At 39.0% G+C, this 23,503-nt stretch overlaps 2 protein-coding genes across 4 annotated transcripts; both read left to right on the top strand.

The window, feature by feature from the left end:
• Nucleotides 1-1,064: 1,064 nt before the first annotated feature.
• Nucleotides 1,065-12,605, top strand: gtse1 (G-2 and S-phase expressed 1). Of its 3 annotated transcripts, none has more exons than XM_035913620.2 (12): nt 1,065-1,166; nt 1,439-1,478; nt 1,571-1,628; nt 2,608-3,256; nt 4,549-4,716; nt 7,899-8,025; nt 8,900-9,265; nt 9,817-9,871; nt 10,009-10,206; nt 10,324-10,555; nt 11,428-11,544; nt 12,269-12,605. In XM_035913620.2, the coding sequence occupies exons 1-12, from the start codon at nt 1,065-1,067 to the stop codon at nt 12,353-12,355; spliced, it is 2,199 nt and encodes a 732-aa protein (XP_035769513.2). In that variant the 3' UTR covers nt 12,356-12,605. The 3 variants fall into 3 exon arrangements, with proteins under 3 accessions (XP_035769513.2, XP_087699472.1, XP_035769519.2); XM_087843346.1 differs by having other exon boundaries at nt 1,070-1,166; nt 4,549-4,710; XM_035913626.2 differs by lacking the exon at nt 1,571-1,628 and having other exon boundaries at nt 1,098-1,166.
• A 4,943-nt stretch (nt 12,606-17,548) lies between these two features.
• Nucleotides 17,549-20,856, top strand: LOC118455961 (uncharacterized). The gene is made up of 4 exons (XM_035916256.2): nt 17,549-17,958; nt 18,506-18,746; nt 19,612-19,749; nt 20,427-20,856. Exons 1-4 carry the CDS (start codon nt 17,549-17,551, stop codon nt 20,694-20,696), a joined length of 1,059 nt encoding a protein of 352 aa, XP_035772149.2. The 3' UTR covers nt 20,697-20,856.
• Nucleotides 20,857-23,503: the final 2,647 nt, after the last annotated feature.

Raw genomic sequence — 23,503 nt, 5'->3', positions numbered from 1 at the left:
GGGAGCAAAAGCACTTCCCAGACCTCAACACTGAGAAGAGTGTATTGTTGGGATGGGAGAGGTCCATCATAATCTTCCTGGCTTTAGTCTTGCACCACTTGGTGTAGATGGACAGCAGGTCAGGAAGCTCTGATTGAATGGTGTGTTCGGCTGAGCGCACCACTCTTTGCAGATCCTGTCAGTCCGCTTGAGGCTGGGTGCTGGCTGTGGTTTTTAAATGAGGCTCATTAAGGAGCCCAAAGTGTACCAGGAAAATTTCCCTCATACCATTATACGACCAACAAGAATCATTTATACAAGCCAGGATGGATCTATGCTCTCATGTTGTGGTTCTTACACTAGCACCTTCTGTCACGACAGAAATTGACACTCACCAGACCAGGCAACCTATTTCCACTCTTCAATTATCCAATTTTGGCAAGATCATGTGTATGAGCCTCACTTTCCTGTTCTAAGTGACAGGAGCGGTCCCTATGGTGCTTTGGTGCTGTAGCCCATCTGCTTCAAGTTTCTGTGTGTTGTGTTCAGAGATGTTCTTTTGGACACCTTGGTTGTAAGCAGTGGTTATTTGAATCACTGTGGTCTATATGTGAGTGGTTCTAGCAGGCAGACCAAATTTAGAAGACAGAGTCTTCATCCACAGATTTTATTATTGTAGTCTATTATTCAATTTAAAAAGCAGTAGAGTACCATTACATGTTATGTAGCAGTCCAATGAATACCGTAGAGCTTGTAATGAAAGAACTGTAAAAGAATTGCATTTTTAATCTACATTTTATTCAATGCATGAATATCTTTAATTTAAAAATATACAAAGATGAACGAATTTAATTGCTAAGAGTCATTTTTTAAACTTTTATTACATTTGTATTACTTTCATATGAGCTGTTTTGTTGGGATACAAATTTTTAAAATCGAATTTAAATCAAACAAAATCATAGATGGTAAATGGAAATTGTTCAGACACAAGGTTTAGCTAGCTTTTGACTACAATCCCCAGGACGCCACCGAAGACTCCGTCATAGTCTTTAAACCAATAGTGGCGTATCTATGAGTCACGTGACATGCAGCGCAGCAGATTTGAATTATTTGTGAAATTCTCTGCTTCCACGTCGCTGTTTGAATGCGAAGCAAAAAAGATTTGTGAGGTTTCGGAGGAAATAGAGGTTTGTATTTTAACTTGAATAAAACATTTATCTCCATGGAAATTGTTGGACCATAAAATCATCGAAAATGAATCTTTAAATTGTGAGTTTTACGCTCTTGTCTGTTATTGTTTGACATAGGTGGAGTGCTAAAGAGCTAACGTTAAAGTTAGCATAATAGTCAAAATGGTCGTTTCTAAATTCACTGGTTTCGCTGTTTGTCAGTGTTGGTGTAAAGTTGAATGTTTTTAGACTATTGTGATAGTAAACCTGCACGTCTGATCTGTTTTCAGAGACGAACAAGCTTACGGATGGACTGTCGAGCTAACAGCGGTGAGTAAGCATTCAGTGACCGTCAGACATCAGGCCTTTATACTCTGTTTTTAAGCGTTTCATCACTAATCACTTTGATTGTGTCTCAGTAGATGTGTTCTTTCTGCCTGATGAGAAGTTTGACTTTGATGTTTCTCTGTCGCCTGCCAGGTAAAAATCACACGAGAGTTTCTATCGAGATACTGCCAGGAGTTCAGTCACGCACTTTTCTTTTATATCCGCATTTAAATTCCCACAATATCCTATAATTGTCCGGCTGCCAACATCCAGAAGACGTGTTTGACATATGATCTTGCACTAATAAGGTTCACATGCAGGATTTGATCTGCAGCACAGTATAATAACGGACAATATGTAAGCTAATGAAAACTAAACTGAAATGAGCAAACCCACACAAAGTCAAATTGACAAAGTAATAAACTATTAACAGGAATATAAAACAACCATTAAAACTATCGAACAGTATAAAATTAGTAAAACAACATGTCCCAATAGTTCTGTTTTCTTCAAGTGTAAATAAGTTTAAGTGAATGTCAACAACTTTTGCAAATCTCTGAACATCCTGAGGTATCTTAAAAGTCAGTTTTAACTGAGTAAAAGCCGTCAAGGAACTCGGCATTTTAGCCCTCAACTGTAAAATGCGGATGGGTATTGTCGTCACCCTGCTGGCCAGGCAGGATGGCAGTTGACGTGGACACGCAGGTTTATCTAAGGATACTCTCAATACCATCATTCATTTGAGATTTAAGCTCTGTAATGTATCATATTAGACCATGAGTTATTGGATTTTAAAAAAAAATCCCTCTAAAGTTTGTTTGGGCATGTGATTTCTAATTCAAACTACTTAAGTGCATAATATATCTTAATAATTTAAAGCAAAATAAGTTTTCTTACTTTGGTTTTGCCTTTATAGCTTCCAATTTAATTTTAGTAATAACTTGAACTCTTTTTCTCTTCTTTGTTTATGTCGGCATGAAACGGTTGCTCCACATCACTCTTGCTTTATTTTAAGAAATGCTTTATTTTTAAAACTGTGTGTAGTCATCTCCTTGTTGTTTAAAGTTTAATTGATGTGAACTGTTTGTTACTCTTGCTGTCACTTATGCACTAATGTCCTTGTGCTCTGCAGCTCTAGGGGTGATGAAGATGAAGATGAGGTGTTTGTTGGTCCAGTCGGTCATAAAGAGAAGTGTGTTTCCGTTAATGTGGCATCTCCCCTCGAGAACCATAGCATAACCTGGAGCCCGCTGACGGGAGAACAGCTGGAGGCTGTGTGTCAGGAAGCCCACAGACTAGCAAGTCAGCTGCAGAGCACTGTGTCACACGATGAGAACAGAGACACCACCAGTGTGACCATGGACACCATGACTGAGCAAGAGGAGTTTGTCGAGGATGCTGAGACCAGACTTGGTCTCCTTGCTCAGACCACCAGTGGAGTCAGCCCAAACAAACGACAGACCTTCTGTGTGCAGGACAGTCCACTGAAGCAGCTGCCGCCCGTCATCCAGCGCCAACTGCAGAGAGGCAGCGGATCCAGCATCACTTCATCTATCCGCCCCACTATCACCCCAGCTTCGTCTACCCGCCCTACTTCAAAAAGCAGACTCAGCACCTGCAGCCCTGTGATCCAAGCCAAAGCTCAGCCCAGAACTGCACTCCGAGGGAAATCTGCACTAGGTGTTGCTGTTGTGCTGCCAAGCAAACCAACCATTCCAGTGACTTCCTGTTCAACCAACAAGAGCAGAGTGGAAAAGACCAAACTGCAACCACCCAACAGAGTAAGATTTGAGTTTTTAATTCACCCAGTATCGGTCTATAAAAATAGCCTCAGGCTTAGCGCTGTTTTCTGGAAGCAGCCTTTGACAGATACCTAATAGGCTTTCTCTGAATCGGTCTTCTCCGAATCCGCCTCTCCTCACACACTTCCACTACATTTTCATGGCGGTGTGGAAGCGTGTCACATTAAAGCAGGGGTGTCAAACTCAAATACACAGTGGGCCAAAATTCAAAGCCGGAACAAAGTCGCGGGCTAACATTAATATTTATTGAAATATATTTATTCCTCCAGATATAAGAATGAATCTTTTCTTATGGACTCAAACACGTTTTGCTGAAAAACTGAATATGGAACAAGCAAAGCTTAATACTAAACAATATATATATTAGCTGTATAATACCAGTAGGCCAGCTCTAATAGTAATTTGGTATGGCTTCGCGGGCCAAATGTAATTAGGCTGCGGGCCAAATTTGGCCCACGGGCCAGAGTTTGACACCTATGATTTAAAGACTTCTCTGTATACCTTTGGCTCTGAGAAGAGAGCCCCGTTTCTGGATCATGTCTTCATATGTATTCCTCCTTGCATAATGTAACTTTGGATTTGGGACAGCAAATGGTTCCATGATTTCTGGAAGTGTTCCTGAGCCCGTGCAGTTTCCATGACAGAATCGTGGGTATTTTTAATGCCCGAAGAATACAAGCAGTACTTATTTTCTGCTTTATTCCTTGCATGGAAAATGTTTATGATTGATATCTTTGTTGAACATGCTTTTAAAAAGCAACATTTAAAAAAACAAAAGATTGTAAACATTTCCAATTAATTTCATTAAAATGGATAAGTTGCATTTTCGAATAAGTACTTGACACCTTAATACTTTAAGATACAAACTGAACACTCCTGTTCCTGTTTTAAAAAGCTTGTTGCTATATTTATACATTATCTTTGTTTTAACGGAACCATTCAATAGATGCAAGTGTGATGTTACAGTTACATAACAGATTAATAAATTTGTATTAAACCAGTTCATAAAGTGATCCTTCCTAGAAAAACTTACAATCTTCTTAAGACTTATTAAAGTAGCAAAAATAAATAGATGAAACAGATTCCTAACCAGGAAGCAAATGTAATAAAATAAACAAAAACAGAAACACAACCAGAACTGACTTTATATGAGCTTTTGTCCTTTTATTAAAATTTTTATTTTGTGTGTAGATAGTTTAGTAAGAAGTTGTTGGCTTAAAAGCACCCTATCAACAGATTACTGATGATCTGTTGCCTATTACCTGTTTCAGGCAGTGGGCAGTTGGAGGCAAAGCCCGTCTTCTTGTCCCCCTAAAAGGGCGGAGTCATCTGAGGATTTGCTCTCCGATTCAGCGAGCGTGGCCTCTGACATCAGTGATAGCTCCCTCAACTCCAGTCTGTTGGGAAAACGCACACTGCCTCGGCCAACCAAGGTAAAGGTAACTGTCTGCATGTTCAAATAGTTCAGTGCAGTGTTTTCGAATTGGGATAAACATTTAGTTTACTTTGAGTGATATTTACCTGCTGACTTTATTTCTCACTTTGTAAATGAGGTTAACAAAAAACAATAATTATGGAGCCGAAGCGCTTTGATAGGAGTTATGTAGAAGCATCTGAGTCTACAGTAAATTGGAGTTCAAGCTTTTTTTTATTTCCCCCATTTTTTTTATAGCATAGCCTTTTTAACTATGAATCATTAAAAGAATAATGTGTGAAATCTCATCACTAGATGTCAGTAGATTGCATTCAAATTTCCCCTTGTGGGACTAATAAAGGTATATCAATATCAATAAAGGTATATCAAATGAATTTTGTTTTCTTACCCCTACCAATTCAAATGCATAATCCTAGCTATGGTGGCCTCTGTATGACAAGCAACTGTCATTGCCATTCAGCTGTAGTGAGTAGGCTATCAGCTTACCTCCGCTGTCAATGTTTCCATGTCTGTTTACTCTGGAGGAGGCCATAAATAGTATAGCAATACTGCAACACCTCAGCAATACTGAGGTGAATTTTTGAGGATATTTTGAGAGCTTTGACTTCAGTTTAGGAAAAGAGGATGAGGTGGAAATGAGGGAGGAGGAGGAGAAAGTGATTATCCACATGTACAAATGTTAAATTGTCAAATATCCTGAAAGAGCCATTCAGGATTTTTAAATTAAAAGTAACTTATAAGGGGTGTGGCCAGTCTGTAGCCACATACATAAAACACGATTAGGAGGAACAGATGTCCACCTCGCCCACTGTAGTTATGATCAAACATAGCAGCTTCCACAAACCAGTGCCCACTCCTCTATATTTTTAATGCGTTTTACTATGAACACATCAATTTTTTGAAAACTTAATTAAAATAACATTATTAACTAGAGATGGACTGATCCGATATTACGTATTGGTATTGGTCCGATACGGACCTAAATTACTGGATCGGATATCGGAGAGAAATTTAAAAAAAAAAAAAAAAAGTAATCCGATCCGAAGTATCACAAAATCACCTCACAAAACATGCTGCTTCGCGTAACCCGGCTCAGCGCATTCGAGCGGTATTTCTCACTTGATAGAGCGGCTGTTGTCTGCGAGACCTGTCGGTGGTCTGGTGGAGCATTTGGAGCCTCGCTACGTGCTTCGAAACCGCAGCACTTCATCTCAGAGAAAACTATCCCAGAGAAGTAAAGTGTGTAAGTGCATCTCTGAATGTTTGCATAGTATTTCCACATTAATCTTAACAACTGATATATGAAGCCACAGCTGGACTGGCCATTGGAGTTCCATATTGAGGCGAAAAGGAAGCAATTTGTCCCGTACTTCAGCTAGAATGGGAAAAAAGGCACAAAAAAAGGCAGGAGTTATTCTGTCTTTGCTGCACAGCTGCCTCTTCTTCTCTCATTCTCTCCCCTCCCTCTCCTGTTGCTACTTCAATCATGAAACTGATCAATGATCAGCTGATCGGCTTTTCTGTCACAAGTCCAGTCTTACTTGTTTGTTTATCACCCACTTTGCGCCAGAAAGAGGAAACCAGCGGATAAACAACAGCTCCACATTTAAGCTTGATAAGCAGTTGTTAGACTTGATTTAATATTACTTTCTAGTATCAGCTGATGTTTGCTGGAGCCACAGCTGTAAAAAGTGCTGCTCATGATATCGGTTTGTATATGTGGTGAGAGGGAAACATGAAGATGAAACCAGGAGATGTCCTTACTGAATCATCAGAGCTGAACAGGTGATGGAGAAACAGGTTTACCTTTTAGGTGACATGGATGAGTTGAAGGGAAGTTATGAACTGTTTCTGAGAGACAAATAACACCAGGATCCTTTTCTACGTAGCTGACAGCTGGTAACTGTGCAGGGGCGGGTCTAGCAAAGTTTTGCCAGGGGGGCCAGGTGGGGCATTAACAGGGAGAGGGGGGCACAAAAAATACTTTTCTTTGTTATTTCATTTAAAATGACTAACTTTTAATAAATAATTATCTGAATCTTGGCACGGTGGTTAGCACTATTGCCGCACAGCAAGAAGGTCCTGAGTTCAATTCCAACATCAGGCCGGGGTCTTTCTGTGTGGAGTTTGCATGTTCTCCCCGTGTTTGCGTGGGTTCCCTCCGGGTACTCCGGCTTCCTCCCACCGTCCAAAGACATGCAGCTTGTGGGGATAGGTTAATTGGATAATCCAAATTGCCACTAGGTGTGAATGTGAGTGCGAATGGTTGTCTGTTCCTGTGTGTTGGCCCTGCGACAGACTGGCGACCTGTCCAGGGTGTACCCTGCCTCTCACCCTATGACAGCTGGGATAGGCTCCAGCGCCCCCCGCGACCCTGGAAAGGATAAGCGGAAGTGAATGGATGGATGGATATCTGAATCTTACAACCAAAGGGGTCATCTGATTAAATGTATAGAAATCATTATTGTATATAGTAACTATTAAGTCTAATATACATCCTACTAAGCTATAGTACATCTTTCTTCTGTTGAAGAAAGATGTTGAATCTATATAAGTATTGTAGAAAAATAATTGATTTCTGTGCATTTGTTTTACACGTGCATAAAATTAAAGTTGATTAAGCATTGTGAGGTGGGGGGTGGTTCTCTAATATTTTTGCTGGGAGTTGGCAACGCTATTAGTTAGGTTGTTTAATATTTTTGCTAAGTACTCTTTAAGATATCAGAATAGGGAGGATGGTGCAGCTTTAAGTTTATTAGATTGATCAGTTTTGCTGAACTATAAAATATTTTAGGTGCAGTGTATTTTTTGCATACAAGTATAACAGAATAGCTTTAGTGTTTTGTTTTTTAAAACTTCAGTATGAACTTATACAAAATGCAACAACATATTTATAAAAAAAGTTTTATTGATTAAAAAAATACACTATATTGGCTTCATATTGTTATTGGCAGATATCCAAAGTTATGATATCGGTATCGGACATAAAAAAGTGATATCGTGCCATCTCTATTATTAACAGGACTTTTTTATGGTTGAGAATTATCGTAGGTCACTTTTAACAATTCAAAGCAAAGACCTTTAAAATACAAACCCACTGCAATGTCTGTAGAAGGTAAACAAAGGTTAAAGGATAAATATGTAAAATCACTCATTTGTTTTGGTCATGATTGTGTTTCCTTCCAGCAAAGTGGAGTGAGGAACCTGTCAGGTGGGAAAGCACAGCCTCTTCAGACCAGGAGAAAGAACACGTCCTCATCATCCTCGTCTGTATCCAGCTTCAACTCCAGCATCTCTCTTTCCCCGGCTAAAGGTATGCTCACTGCACAATGGTAACAGGAGCTACATGCTAGTGCGTTTAAAAAAAAAAAAAAAAAAAAAAAAAAATGGAATACTGTGAGAGCTAATTTTTCCTCTAGTTTAATTCAAAAGGCTAAGCTTTAAAATTTGTTTTTATTATTATTATTATTATTATTATTATTAGCTCATGAAAATCAGAAATCGTCTAAAATTATTAGACGCTTATTATTATTATTTATAATAAACTTAATTGGGGAAAAAAAGATTTTGAATCAGTCTGCGATGTGGAGGCTTTGGTGAAGCCCAGGTTTTTTTATTGTAGCAGCTTTAAGTTTGTCTGAAGTTTTGGGCTGACTGTTTCTCATCCTCATCTCATAGACAGTCGGAGGTATTGTCGCAAGGAAGTTCAGGCTCCATCTGTTGGTAGTTTTGGCACTGTACGTAGGTCCTGCTGGAAAGAATATCTCCGTAAAGCTTTTTATCAGATGGAAGCATGAATTACTCTAAAATCCCCAGAATCTATATTGTAGTCACTAGAACACAGTGCAACAACACTAAAACAGAGAGACTGCAAAAGGTTAACATTTGATTTCAGACAACTTGCACTCTGAGTTTACATGTGGTGGGTACATCTGAATGCAGCATTTGAAGTAGGATGAGTGCTATAAATAGGCTTGTGGAGGGAGGTCCTCTAGGTCAGAGTAAATTGGAATAAGGTGTTCTCTCCAACTAGCTTAGATTGGTTCTGGTTGGTAGCATGAAAATGATTTGATCTCTGGCCTGGATGAGTACGTGCAAAGGTTTTATTTGGATGATAGTTTAAAGATTTACTGTACAGCTAAATGGTTAAATATCTACCCTGTTTCACCAACTGTTGCTGCTTTCAGGCAAGGTGAAGTCTACTCTTAACGGGAATCTGAGCAGCTCCACTGGCCCAGCACCCCGCAACGTGAACAGCCTGAGCAGGCCACGCAGGTCCACCATCTACAGTGCTGCAGAGTCGGTGTCCTCCACTGCTGCTGGCCGCCGCTCAATATCGACACAGGCCAAGAAGCTGTCTGAGGCGGAGAGTGGCAATGATGCCAAATCCACTCCTCACAAGAGAGCTGAAGCCACGCCCCCCAAAAGACCTGCCTCCAACCTCACCACCTCCACAAGTCGGCTGCAGAGCGGACCGAAGGCCAAATCTAAACCTGAGGCGGTGGTCCTGCCTACACCAAGCACAGGAGGCAAAGGTGTTCGCCATGCAAATGGTGAGAAAGTGATGATTAACTCTGAGATATTTGGACATGTTCACTCTGTTAAAAATGACAAATAATAGACTAACATCTAACTCAGATTTCAGTGCTCATAAATTGAGTGAAACTGACTTTCTGTCTCGGGGTTAAAAAAAAAAATCCAGTTTTTGTTTTGTTCAGGTTTTTTTTTTTTCCTTCCCTTTTTGACGGCTTTTGCTAAGTTACCATTGTTAATGTGGGCTTTTTTTCTTCACTGGTAACACCGATGGATCAGCGTGCTCTCAGTGGCAGTATAAATAGAGTCATGGCTTTGGTGATGTTAGTTAGCTTTTGCAACAACCAGTGTAGTGACTATAAACCAGACTTTGAAAGGGCTTCTTCCTTTCCAAGTGCTACTTGTAGGGGATTTACTGATTGATGGAGTTTTCTCTTTAATTTTGTCAGGTGTTTGCCTTGCAGTAATAACATGCATTGAGAAAACTAATTTGATTTGAGTTCAAAACAGCTTCAGCTTCATTTTTTCACACTCTGACATGTCTGTCTCACTGTCTTTGTTTTGTCTTTAGATGTCTCAAAGGCGTTGAAGCCAAAGAGGCTGATGTCACTTAACGGCATGGACAGGTAGATGGCAGTACACATATAATTCCTGACGCTGTTAAATCTCTGCTGGGTTCTATATTCCTTCAGTGTTTGATCGAGATGTTGGAGCTGAATGTTACCTGACAGATCAGTGATACTGTAAACTCCTTCTCTTTTAGTCTTCCTCAAAAGCCATCTGCTGGTCCACTAACACCTTCCGCTATCACATGCAAGTCACTGCAGATGAAGCCACGACGCCCCTCTGCCCTCCCCACTCCAGTTAGACGCAAGGCTTCACTCATTCCCTCTCCAACGCCCAAACCTCCAGCCCTCTCTGACTCTGTCCCCACCTCATATACCAAGCAGCACAGCTGTAGGTAAGATGCTAGAGGCTGCCTTCTAACTGGTCCTTTGCAGATCACCTGGTTGCTCCTTTGACTCCACATGCAGGTGTGTCATTCTTTATTTGTGTCTATATTTGTGTGTGTGCACAGCCCCACCCTCACCAATGCACAGGAGGAGGAGGAGGAGGAGCTTGTTGATGCACCTGAAATTCAGCCCTTCTGTCTAGAGGATGATCCCCCTACCACCACACCCTCAAACAGCCAACAGACTGACCAATCAGAGCCCATGGATCCTGGAGCACAGATTCTGGATGAATCGGTGCCCAATGAAAACCTGATTGAACTGGAGCTTAAAGAGGACAGCAACAGCAAGACACAGGAGGTCAGAGGTCACACAGTATACATCATCATAATACAACAGTTATAGTCAGGGAAAAAATTATTTGAACCCCAGCTGTTTTTGTGATTTTCCCCACTAGCAAAGAAATGATCCTTCTATAATTTCAATGGTAAGTTTATTTGAACAGTGAGAGAAAGAACAATAGCAAGAAAAATCCAGAAAGGTGCATTTCCAAAAAATTAATTAGCATTTTCATGAAGGACATAAGTATTTGATTTTTGCAAAACACACTTTAGTACTTGATGGCAGAACCTTTGTTGTCAATCACATGGGTCAGACTTGTTTTGTAGTTGGCCACAAGTTTTGCACACATCTCAGGGGGGATTTCGTCCCACTCCTCTTTGCAGATCCTCTCAAAGTCATTAATGTTTCGTGGCTGATGTTTGGCAACTGGAACCTTCCTCCATAGATTTTCTATGGGAGTAAGACCTGGAGACTGACTAGGCCACTCCAAGACCTTAACATGCTGCTTCTTTAGCCAAAGTTTCCTCCACATGTTCCAGGAACAAGCACTGGTACTCTGGTTATATCACCATATGAGATCAAAGGGTTAAACTACACAAGTCTCCTTTTTTGCTTTAATACCAGGTTATCTTCTAGTATCGACTCCTTTTGAGGTTAAAATGATTTGGAGCCTGACAGATGACCAGATGATTCAGATGCTCTGTAGCTGTATAACTTGCTTCATAGTGGTTTAGAAAACAACAAAAATTATAATGAATTGTTGCCACGCAATCAAAATTCATTTGCTGTCCAGAGTCAAACTCTTGCATCATCACTTGTTCAGTCTGATCTGCTGGAGCTGCAGAGCAACTTCAGAGATGATCATCTCACACTCAGTTTTTTTTCCTCAGGTTCTCCTTTTGGATCTTCCACCACCCATCCTGCCGCCTCAAGAGAAGCTGCTCATTGACTTGACCAACACCCCTGACCTGATCCGGACCAATAATAAGACTTGCAGTGCAGCTCAGGTAACTTTCACCTCATCTGGGGATAACCTCCAAGTCCTTTTTAGAATCTCAGTCTATTTAAATTTGTTCATATACCCATTAAGAATTATTGGGATATTTTAATTGGAATTTTAACACCATTAACTAAGAGAATAGTTAATGGTGTTTTCAGTTATTGTTTGAATGCTCACTTTTCCCACCGACTATTATTAATTTTATAACCTGTGATCAGTGATATGCCACACACCTGTAAACTGAAATACAGAATCATTTGTTCCCACCAAATTTTCTCACCTTAACTGAAGAACAAATTTATAACCTGTACCACATAGCAGACTCAATTATTTTTGAGAGAATTCCTGTAATGGCTACTTTCACCTGCCCTTAACTTCACCTGTCAAGTGACACTGTTAACCACTACACCACTGGATGTCTCAGCAATAATGCTCCAAAACACAAATATAATTTAAGAGAGGCCCAGTTGAGTGACTACAGCTGGCGAAGGTGAAGAAATGTAATGGCTACAGCTACCTTTTAAGACCATTTATCAATCAAAGTAGCCATGCCTTCAGTCCGATATCCAGGAAAGACAAACTCCACTAGATTTTTAGTTTTTGAATATGTAATATTTCAGCGGATTTGTGTTTCACTGGGAAGCTGTGAGGCAGTTTGTTCATTTGGTGCTTCAGATTTCAGTAACCTTGTACACAAAGCAGCTCTGTAACTGTGCATTTGTTGTTTTCAGCTGATTGATTTGAGCTCTCCGCTTATCAAGTGGAGTCCTGAGGACAAGACTGAGAACAATGCTCCCCTCATCAACCTGTCCTTCTGATCGTCATCCTCCTTAAGTACTGGATCTGTGCACATTACTGAACCACCTCTCTGTCTTCAGAAACTCTAATAATCCAACTGATTCTGAGTTTTTAATCAGTGGAGTCTTTTCTACAGTGGAGTACACAAACATAAATGTTTTACATAAAATATTCTGAAATTGCTCAAGTGTCTCTACAACTAATTGTACTTTTATTTCTCTTGATTTTGCTGCTTATTGTTTGAATAAATCTTGTTAATGATGTTGTAAACACTCAAGTGATCCTGGCTTCCTGAAGTTCACTTGAAGAAGAAATATTTATTTAATATGCATAGATAATAATATAGATCAACTTTACTATGTGTTCAAAGTCAGAGTTGCACTGCAGAATAAGGACTTGTCAGCTGACTGGCAGAACATGGTTTTAGATATAAAAACAGGACAGTTTCATTATCAATGAGGAGGAATTCCTTGAAGTGACAAAGGTGTCACTCGACTGAGACCTGGAGACCTATGAAAGGGAGGTATATAAACATATCATTCTGCAATGCAGGGAATAAGGCCCTTCAATATTCATACACTATCAAAAGTCACTGGAGTTTTCTGGTGTTTTATGTAAAAATCAGACAACGTTTGATTTAGGCTAAAAGGTGTTTGTGTATGAGAAACAAATTAATCTCACTCATCTTTGCAGTGATGAAATGCAGACTTCTGAAGAGTTTTTGCAACAATTGCAAGGCAGTAATTGTAGTTTATGGAGAACTGTATCAAGATTCAGGGTATGGGTGCAGTTGTGAAAATCTAAGATGTGATGAATAATTTCACAACAAGAAAAAAGAAGAACAAGAAGTTCCAATGAAAACACATCTGTTGGAAAGTCAAAAGTTGATTTATCTAAGAAATGATGTAAACTGCAGCGTGTCTCAGGAGGTGCCATGATGCAGTTTAACCTATAAGCCGAATTCTACACGAGTCACAGCACTTGCAGGTAGAAGTGAGCAGAGCAAAGGACTACAACATCAAGATGAACAGAGAAATTGCACTTGAAGCTTTGGGTGCAATTTGCAATGCCCAAATCACTTCTGTTCAAAAACAAAGAGCAGAAGCTCACGATGGAGCTTTCCAAAGAGCAAGCTTTTCCTGCTCCGCTGCACCAACGCTGTCTGTAAAAACTGTCATTCGTGCAGTCGCAAATGGAAATCAAACATGGTAAATATTGTAATATTATAAACGCTTGTTAAGACTTATGTTGATGTCTGATGTCATTCCTCCAAAAAGGTAACGTGAGTTTTTCAATTTTTTTGTAGCAGTATATTATATTTGAATATAAGACTACAGACTCTCAGTCAGGATGTAGTTTCTAAAGCTCAAAGAATTTTGACAACAATGTTGCAGTTTGGTTTGCAGAGAGCGAGAAAACATCCAGTGAAAGAGCAGCATTTCATTTCTTCTTTTGTTGATGGTCAGAAGGTTTATTCAGACCCTAATCTCAGCTGTCTTTCTCAACTTGCAGCCCAGTGTCAAGAAACAACTTTGCCAGAATTCAACGTGTTCTGGAAGATGAAGTCAAACAGAAACGTAACGGCTACATCTTCCTTTCAAGACCCTCAAAAATATTTTAGATAAGGGTTTTTTGAATATGTAGTATTTCAACAGATTTGTGTTTCACTGGGATGCAGTTTGTTCCTTTGGTGCTTCAGATTTCAGTAAGCTTGTACACAAAGCAGCTCTGTAACTGCATTTCGTTTTGTTTTCAGCTGATTGATTTGAGCTCTCCGCTTATCAAGTGGAGTCCTGAGGACAAGACTGAGAACAATGCTCCCCTCATCAACCTGTCCTTCTGATCGTCATCCTCAAGTACTGGATCTGTGCATATCACTGAACCACCACCTCTCTGTCTTCAGAAACTCTAATAATCCAACTGATTCTGAGTTTTTAATCAGTGGAGTCTTTCCTACAGTGGAGTACACAAACATAAATGTTTTACAGAAAATATTCTGAAATTGCTCAAGTGTCTCTACAACTAATTGTACTTTTATTTCTCTTGATTTTGCTGCTTATTGTTTAAATAAATCCCTTCAATATTCATACACTATCGAAATTCACTGGTGTTACCTGGTATTTTATGTAAACATCAGTTAATTTCACTCATCTTTACTGACTCCAAGTCAGTTTTTAGTATCTGAACATTTGGATTTGAGCTAAAATCAGAATCAGAAAGACTTTATTTATCCACACGGGGCAATAAACAATTAAAAGTGGACGTTTGAAACAAAAAGTGACTTCCTGCCTTTATTCAAAATAGCTGTATACAGTTTTTATAAACTCGCACAAAAAGGTCATGTAAGGTGATTTTTTTTTTTGTTTTAGTACATTAACAGTACTCTGCATATAGAAATACAGATGATGTATTTATTAAAGTGGCATTAAAATATTCCTTTTCGCAGGGTAAACTAATACTCTTGGTTAACTAAGTTAAAATTCTCACATTTACCAGCCAGGTAACAGTTGATTCTATGGCAGAGAATGGGAAGAGCTACCGAGATGTTAAAAAAAAACAACATTTTGTGCCTTTAACAAAACAAAAATGGACTGGAATATCAACACTGCTACAAGCTTTAATCATGATAAAGCGTGGTTATGTGGATCAGCATTGGTTATGCTTGCCCTATTATGATTAAATTGCAGTTAAAGAGTGTGTTAAGTTTTTATTTTTATTATTTTTATTATTTTTGCATATTTAAGGTGCTTCTGGCTGTTATATATAGTGTGTATGTAGATATTCCAAGATTTAAAATCCCTTTTTGCTCATTGAGAGTTTTCAGCTCCTAGCTACATTCACACAAAATCATCTTAGACATTAGACCCACCCAGTTACCTGAGTATCACATGCAAGCAGACCTTTTCATAGTCACAAAGACCAAATGTGACATTAATATAATAAAAATAGAAAACAAATCATATTGTGCACTCCAGAAAGCACCAGTTTATTAATGAATGGCAATTAAATCATTCACAATTTTAATATGTGACAACCTGACTGATAGTTTACATTCTAAGATTTTTGACTAATTGTGTAATGGCTTGGCTATAAACATAAACACTGGTATAGCCTTAAAAAACATATTAAATTAATTCATATCGCAGCAAATCACAACAACAATCGCCTCACGGTGCTTTAACAAGCAGTTGATGACAGTGGGAAGAAAAAACTCCCTTTTAACAGCAAGAAACCTCCAGCTCAACCAGGCTCAGGGAGGGCCAGCATCTAATGTGACCAACTGTGGGTGTGTGAGGAAGACAGGACTAAAGAGCCAGAAAATCAATAGTAACTAATTATAACTAGTTATTGTAATTCACAGCTACTTAAATGTACCTAGCAGGATTACTGTACATTCTTTCTTACTGTACATGTACAGTTTGGACACACCTTCTCATTTATTGGTTTTTCTTTATTTTCATGACTAATTACATTGTAGATTCTCATCGAATGCATCAAAACTGAATGAACACATATGGAATTATTTAGTAAACAAAAATGTGAAATAACTCAAAACACGTTTCATATTTTCAATTCTTCAGATAGCCACCCTTTGCTTTGATTACTGCTTTGCACACTCTTGGTGTTCTCTCGATGAGCTTCATGAGGTAGTCACCTGGAAAGGTTTTCCAACAGACTTGAAGGAGTTCCCAGAGATGTTGAGCACTTGCTGGCCATTTTGCCTTCACTCTGTGGTCCATCTCATTTCAAACCATATCCACTGGGTTCAGGTGAGGTGACTGTGGAGGCCAGGCCATCTAGCGCAGCACTCCATCCCTCACACAGCCTGGAGGTGTGTTTGGGGTCATTGTCCTGTTGAAAAATAAATGATGGTCCAACTAAACCAAACCAGATGGGATGGCATGTCGCTGCAGGATCTATTTGTCCATAAATGCCTGATTCACACAGTCTCCTCTGAACAGTTGATGTAGAGATGAGTCTGCTACTGGAACTCTGTGTGGCATTTTTCTTGGCTCTAATCTGAGGTGCTGTTAACTTGTGATTTCTGAGGCTGGTATCTCATGAATTTATCCTCAGCACCAGAGGTCGTCCTTTCCTGGGGTGGTCCTCGTGTGAGCCAGTTTCATCATAGCGCTTGATGGTTTTTGCAGCTGAACTTGGGGACAGATGACCTTCAGTTCTTAAAATAATGATGCACCGTTGTTTGTCTTTACTTAGCTGATTGATTCTTGCCATTATATGAATTCTAACAGTCGTCATACATCATGAAGCTTATTGAGAGAAGGCCAAGGGTTTGCAGCGCTGTCAACAAAGCTAAGGGTGACTACTTTCAGGAATCTGAGACAAAAAACATAAAACATATTTAGAGTTATTTATCCATTTTTTTTCTCTTTGCTCCATAATTCCATATATCTTGTTTTGTACATTTAATGTCTTCAGTTTGTATCTACAATGTAGAAAGTAGTAAAAATAAAGAAAAAACATTAAATGAGAATGTGTACATGAGAGGACACCCTACCATGTAATTCATCTAGTGATGTGGGGCCACAGATGTTAACATAGGGGAGTGAGACACACATGAACAAAGGATTCCACCTGTTCTGGGCGCACACTTACAAATGGGACATCTTTCTTCTACTTTCTATTGGTAACTATATTTGGGGAACTCAAAGCACTATAATTTAAGTAAAATACCATGGAAAGTACTCCAGAAGTTGCAGGCTGTAATTGATGCCACTGAATTTTTGTTGAACATAAATCTGCAATTGCAAGAAGTAGCGTCAAAAGACCACAGGAAGGGGAACAGTTTGGCCACAGGGTGAGAAAAATATGTACATCCTTTTTCACTTTAATTCAGTTGGTACAGAGCAAAAAATTTCGGGAGAAGTGCAACTGTCCTTTTCTTTTTGTGAAGGTCAAGAGAAGTCAGAGCACGAGAAGTAGGCAAAAGCCAAGGGAAGCTTGGACCTTTATTTTATCCCCCTGCCCACTCTTGTCATTTATCATCCACTCCAAAAAAACATTGCATTCAAAGTTTCCTCTTTTTTTTTAAAAAAAAACAAGAGCTAATTCTTGCAGGCTTGCTGAATCCAACTTCTGCAAATGAAACCTGGGTTACTGAATAATTGTAATAATTGTATTTTGTTTTTAAAATGGTAAACTGTGACTGTATCAAGATTCAGGGTGTGGATGCATTTGTGAAAGTCTAAGAGATGATGAATAATTTTGCAACTGGAAAAAAGAGAAGAACAGAAAGTTCCAATGAAAACACGCCTATTGGAAGGTCAGAAAGTCAAAAGTTGATTTATCTAAGAAATTATGCAAACTGGGTTTACGTCATAAACAGTTTAACATATAAGCCCAATTCTGCACAAGCCACAACACTTGAAGGTAGAAGTGAGCAGAGCAAAGGACTACAACATCAAGACAACTTCAAGATGGACAGACACGTTGCACTTGAAGCTTTGGGTGCAGTTTGCAATGCCCAGATCACTTCTGTTCAAAACCAAAGAGCAGGAGGTCACGATGGAGTTTTCCAAAGAGCAGCCTTTCCCGGCTCAGCAGCACCAACGCTGTCTATAAACAGTCTCATTTGTGCAATCGCAGATGGAGATCAAACCTGGTAAATATTGTAATATTATAAACTATTCTTAAGACTTGCGCTGATGTCATTCCTCAAAAAGGGAACTTGAGTTCTCAAATTGTTTTTGTAGCAGTATAATATATTGGAGTAATGGTGCAACATCGGGCACAGTGGTTAGCACTGTTGCCTCACAGCAAGAAGGTCAATTCCACCATCTGGGGTCCTTCTGTGTGGAGTTTGCATGTTCTCCCCATGTTCTACTTTGGCTTCCTCCCACTATCCAAAGACCTGCAGTTAGTGGGCATAGGTTAACTGGAAACTCTAAATTGCCCTAAAGCAGCTGGGATAGGCTCCAGCACCCCCCTCCACACAACCCTGAAAAGGATAAGAGGATGGATGGGATATTATATTGAGATTCACAGTCAGGATGTAGTTTCTAAAGCTCAAAGAATTTTGACAACAATGTTGCAGTTTGGTTTGCAGAGAGTGAGAAAAAATCCAGTGAAAGAGCAGCATTTCTTTTCTTTTGTTGATGGTCAAAAGGTTTATTCTGACCCTAATCTCAGCTGTCTTTCTCAACTTGCAGCCCAGTGTCAAGAAACAACTTTGCCAGAATTCAACGTGTTCTGCAAAATGGAGGGCAATGTTCAGGCTCTGACACCTGTTTTCGAACTGCACCGCAAGAAAGGTCTTTCATTATCGATGAGGGCGAATTCTTTGATCCCACATTTGACTACGATTTCTCTGGTCTCCAAGACACAGAGACCTATTACAGAGGCGGAGAGGTGTATGAACGACCAAGTGGTTGGTACCGTTTTGCCCTCAAGGTAAATTTGCCTTTGAATTGAGATCAGCATCAACCATCTTATTCATGCTCATTACTTAGAGTCTAAGCTGCTTTGATCTTTAGGCTGGGCTATAGAGCACAAATTCAATGACATCCCAGTAAAATACTTTTTGGGCTTCCGATATTTGCAATCATTAGAAAGTTGAAACTTCTGGTTCCTTCCAGCTCATTTTTGAAACTAAACTAGAAGTTCATTAGTGTTCTCAACAATATTCTTCTTCTTCAGTTTCTTGGAAATCAATAACTGCATTTAGTCCTCTCTTTTATATCAAATACAAGGCATTTTTGTTTTTAAACTACAGAAATAGAATTATAAGAAAACAATATAACAAATCATCTGTAAAGAATTTTCTGCAAAGAATTGTTTTAAGTGACACAAATAAGATCGTATTTGGTCTCAACTCACACCTTAAAAAACTAATTTGACCTGATTTAATTAACTGATTTAATTAACTGTATTCAGTCTGTTACTTCCAGAGTGCTTTCCAGGTAGTGCACTGGAAATTAATTGACCTCAAAATAAAAATGTAGAGAGGTGAACAGTGTCAATGGAACTAGAACTGGGTTTGAAAAAGAATAGTTAAACAGTTATTTAGCATATTACATATCATATGTGTGTTATAAGCATAACTGGTACATCATGATGCTCTTAAGTAGTAGAAAATAAAAGACAGCCAAATATCTGACTCTCCGCATTCAAAGTAAGATCAATAGAATAGTTTGTCCCAAAGGTAAAGCACTTAATTCTAAAATGCTATACAGTTTGCAGAGATGAACTATGGACTGTCTGAAACAAATACAGGTCCAGATACACCTGCATCACCTATACTCATATTTTGTCACAGGTCCTGAATAAGTATGATGGAAATACATGGCTGGGAACTCGGTACCGAAGCACTGCGTCAGTGCCAGGGGAGTGGCCTGTGTCCTACCATGGGACATCTAAGGAAGGAGCTGGAGGCATCATCGAAGGATTCTACAAGGTTTGATTATGTTATTATCTCAACCCGTTATTTTACCCAGTACAATTGCTTTACAGTTACATTTTATATGATGTATAATTGTGATATTTAATATTTTGAAATTGCATGGACTTTATGTATATCCCTGGTCTCTTATTCCACATGCTGAGACTGTGTCCCATGCAGCACTTCAGTTTTCTAAAGTCTGGATTTTATCCCGGGGTTGAGAAAAGAGTCAAAAAGAGAGTTAAATGGTTTTGTCACATGTCAAGTCACAAGCTATGAAAATCTCAGCACAACACAAAGAAAAGGAAATGCAGTAAATAGCAGTTATGTGACTGTGAGAGGACGCCTGCATGTCTAGGACCTCGGAGCAAACTGTAGTTGTACTTATACTCGTTGAGCATTGTTGAGCAAAAGTGTTGAGAAAGCTTTTTCCTATGAATAATGTCAAAAACCTGTAAGCTGCAGATTTTTGTATATTTATTTATTTATTGTTATTTATCTCTGTCAGAATATTTTTCCATAGCATGTCCATTGTTATGGCACATAAACGTATTTATGCCACATCTAGTTAAGAGCTGCTCACCCTTTAAGCCACTTCAGTGCTCTTTCTGTCCTATTTCCATATTAGGCCTGTATTTAACGTATCAGTGTTTAATAATATAATATATATATATCTTACTTTTATTTAACAGCCAGGTCCAGGTCAGGCCTATGGCAGAGGGATTTATTCTACCCCTTACGTCAATGAAGCTGTCTCTTATGCCAAAACCTTCACTTCTCAAAAGAATGGCAAGCGCTACCAAGTGATTCTGCAAAATCGGATCAACCCACAGTACAGGCAGAAACACAACAACGATAAGTACTGGCTGGTTCCCATCCCGTCTGTGTTCTCAGCTCAAGAAGAGCAGGAGATAGTAGAACAGGCCATCCGCCCTTATGGTCTTCTGTTGAAGGAGGTCTAAAAGAGCAAGAAAGGTCCCCCAAAAACCCACAAATTTGACATGAAGCACATCAACTAGAAGAACAACCTGTTGTTGTTAGATTAAATGTGAAGATGAATGTGGGAAAATGATATCACTGCTGTTTGCATGTGTATGAAAAGATTAAACAAACTGCTTCAAACATCTGTGTCTGTGAATTTCTTGAACTGAAAACTATTTTTCTCGTTCATTTTTCAGTGTTCAATGTTGCACTCAGTTATGACGAAGCCTGCTATGTTTTCATTACTTTTTAGACTATAGTTGAAAAAAGCATTCAGACCTTTCAGAATGCATATTGAAGGGTGATGGGTTATTTCTTTTCCTCTGGTGAAAAGGTTTCCACTTAATAGATTTTCTTTAGAGGTTTCTTCCTGTTAAAGGGGGATTTTTCTTTCTTTGCCAGGTGCCTGCTTATAGGGCAGGGGTAGGCAACTCCAGGCTTTGAGTGTCAGTGTCCTGCAGGTTTTAGATGTGTTCTTGATCCAACACAACTGATTCAAATTGCTAAATGACCTCCTCAACATGTCTTGAAGTTCTCCAGAAGCCTGGTAATGAACTCATCATTTGATTCAAGTGTATTGAACCAGGGTGAGATCAAAAACCCTCAGGACACCGGCACTCGAGGCCTGGAGTTGGACCCCCCTGTTATAGGGAAATCAATTATCTTTAGGAGCTTTCTCTGTGTTATTATAGGGGTTTACAATACAACAAAAACCTTACAAGAAAAAGGGCATTGAGGTGACCTTTGACATCAACAAGCTTTTGAAATGATTCTGGTTAGATATTCTATTGCTGTTCTTAGCAGAATTGGTATAGTTCATTTACATCGGTTGGGTTCCTGGAGGGGACCCAGCTTTCCAGCATGGCCCACAATATTCAATAGGGCAATAGGGTTAGGTTTGAGGTCAGGGCTTTGGGAAAACCATTCCAGGAGGCTAATGTTAGCATTTTTTATCCATTCCAAAAAACAGTTTTAATTTTTTTTTTTTTTTTATCTTTGTCGAGTTGGAAAGCCCAACTGTGCTCAAGTTTCACTTGCCACCTTCTTTGATACAGAGTTGAAGAATTTGGAGGTAGTCCTCTTTCTTCATTATTCCACCCACTTTGTGCAATATACTGGTACCACTAGCAGCAAAACAAGTATGACAGTCCCACCACCTTGCTTGAAACGTCACCTTTACTTCTCCGAACATACCTCTTTTCATTTGTCATTGAAATTTGGCTGAAGAAATTTGGCTTGTTCATGTCAGTAATTTCAAGTTTCAGTTGAGCATGATGGTGTGGAATCTGGAGCAGGAGTTTTCTTACTTTGTCAGCACCCTCTCAATCCATGGTGATGTAAAACTTGTGTCTTTGTGGACATTGACACTAGTGTTCTGGCATTTTCCAGTTCATGGCAGGCTCTAACCTTGGTGGGTCTTGGGCATTAACTGAAAATCCTAACCATCATTTTTCTTTTCTTTTCTTTTTTTTTCTTTTTTTTTTTTTTTTTTATTAATGTCATAGCAAAGTGGTGATACATCTGAATAACTCATAATTTCATACAACTGTTTGAACTAATCTTGAAATCTGCAGTTGTTTAGAATTTGCTCTAAGGGACCTGGTCAACCTGTGTGATTATGTAATGCTCCAATTTAGATTTCCCCTCTGTTCCAGGTATTGGTCAGTCCACTGAGTGCTGTCAAACAAATCCATTTTATCCTGAGAAACTACCAGATGCAGTCAGTCATGATCACCAATGAGATGTTATTAGACCTTGGCCTTGTCAAGTTAAAATACTTTGTATAACATTCAGTACTACTTATCAAAAGAGAAAGTCAGAAAGCCAGATAGTGAAACAGAGTCTGCCTTTCAAGTCAAGCTCAAAAATATGTAAAAGCTTTAAAAACTGCTTACTGCACACATGCATATATATACATATATATACTGCTTAGTTACGCACACACACACACACACACGTGTATATATATAAAAATGTATAATTGTAATCCAGGCCCTATCTTTCTATGGCTGTTGAATATCCCAACCAGCTTCCCTAGAGAGTGAAATCATTAAAAGAGTGAAACACCACAAGACACTGCAGGCAATTTGTCCTCATGGCATCTGTTGAAAGAGGTCAAGAAGAGCATGTAAGGTCACACGAAATGTAAAACTTTGACAAAATGTCCATTTGTAATCTGTGCAAAATACTTGATGCTGTAATGTCCATCTATCAGAAAATCACCCAGAGGTAGAGCTTAGGATACATTTACATTTAAGCCTGAATTAACACAGAGGATGTCACTCTCCTATATTTATTTTGTCTTTTATGTATTTAAAACAATTTGTTGAAAAAGGTGCAAATTTGCCCGATTTGGCTTTGAATTGTCTCCAAGACATAATCTGTCAGGCAGGCCAAGCTCTAACTGTAGTAAAGTTTTCATCCAAATCTGCCCATAATTTCTTTATGTATGTATGACATACATAAACAATCATGCCTGCTCTCATAAACAAACAGACAAACCAAACCGCTTACAGCTGATAAATACAAAATATTCAAACTCCCCAAAAACATTGATCAGGTGTTCTGGGGCAGCATTCTCACACAGCATTATGGGTATAGTTTCGCTGCTGGAAGCAGATATATGTATAGATATATATTGGTTTGTTTAAGGTGGGAAAGGACAGGATGTTTTCAAGGCAACTTCCTCCTTATCTCCAAGTAAAGCAACATCAATGAGGTTTTTTTTTGCTTTTTTTGGTTTTTCCACAAGTCAGCAGATATACTGGAGGGTATAAACAGGAGCGGC

This window comes from Neolamprologus brichardi, chromosome 7 (assembly GCF_056152115.1).
Source record: "Neolamprologus brichardi isolate AB-2024 chromosome 7, ASM5615211v1, whole genome shotgun sequence".
NCBI lineage: Eukaryota > Metazoa > Chordata > Actinopteri > Cichliformes > Cichlidae > Neolamprologus > Neolamprologus brichardi.
This window is presented reverse-complemented; position numbering and strand designations above follow the sequence as displayed.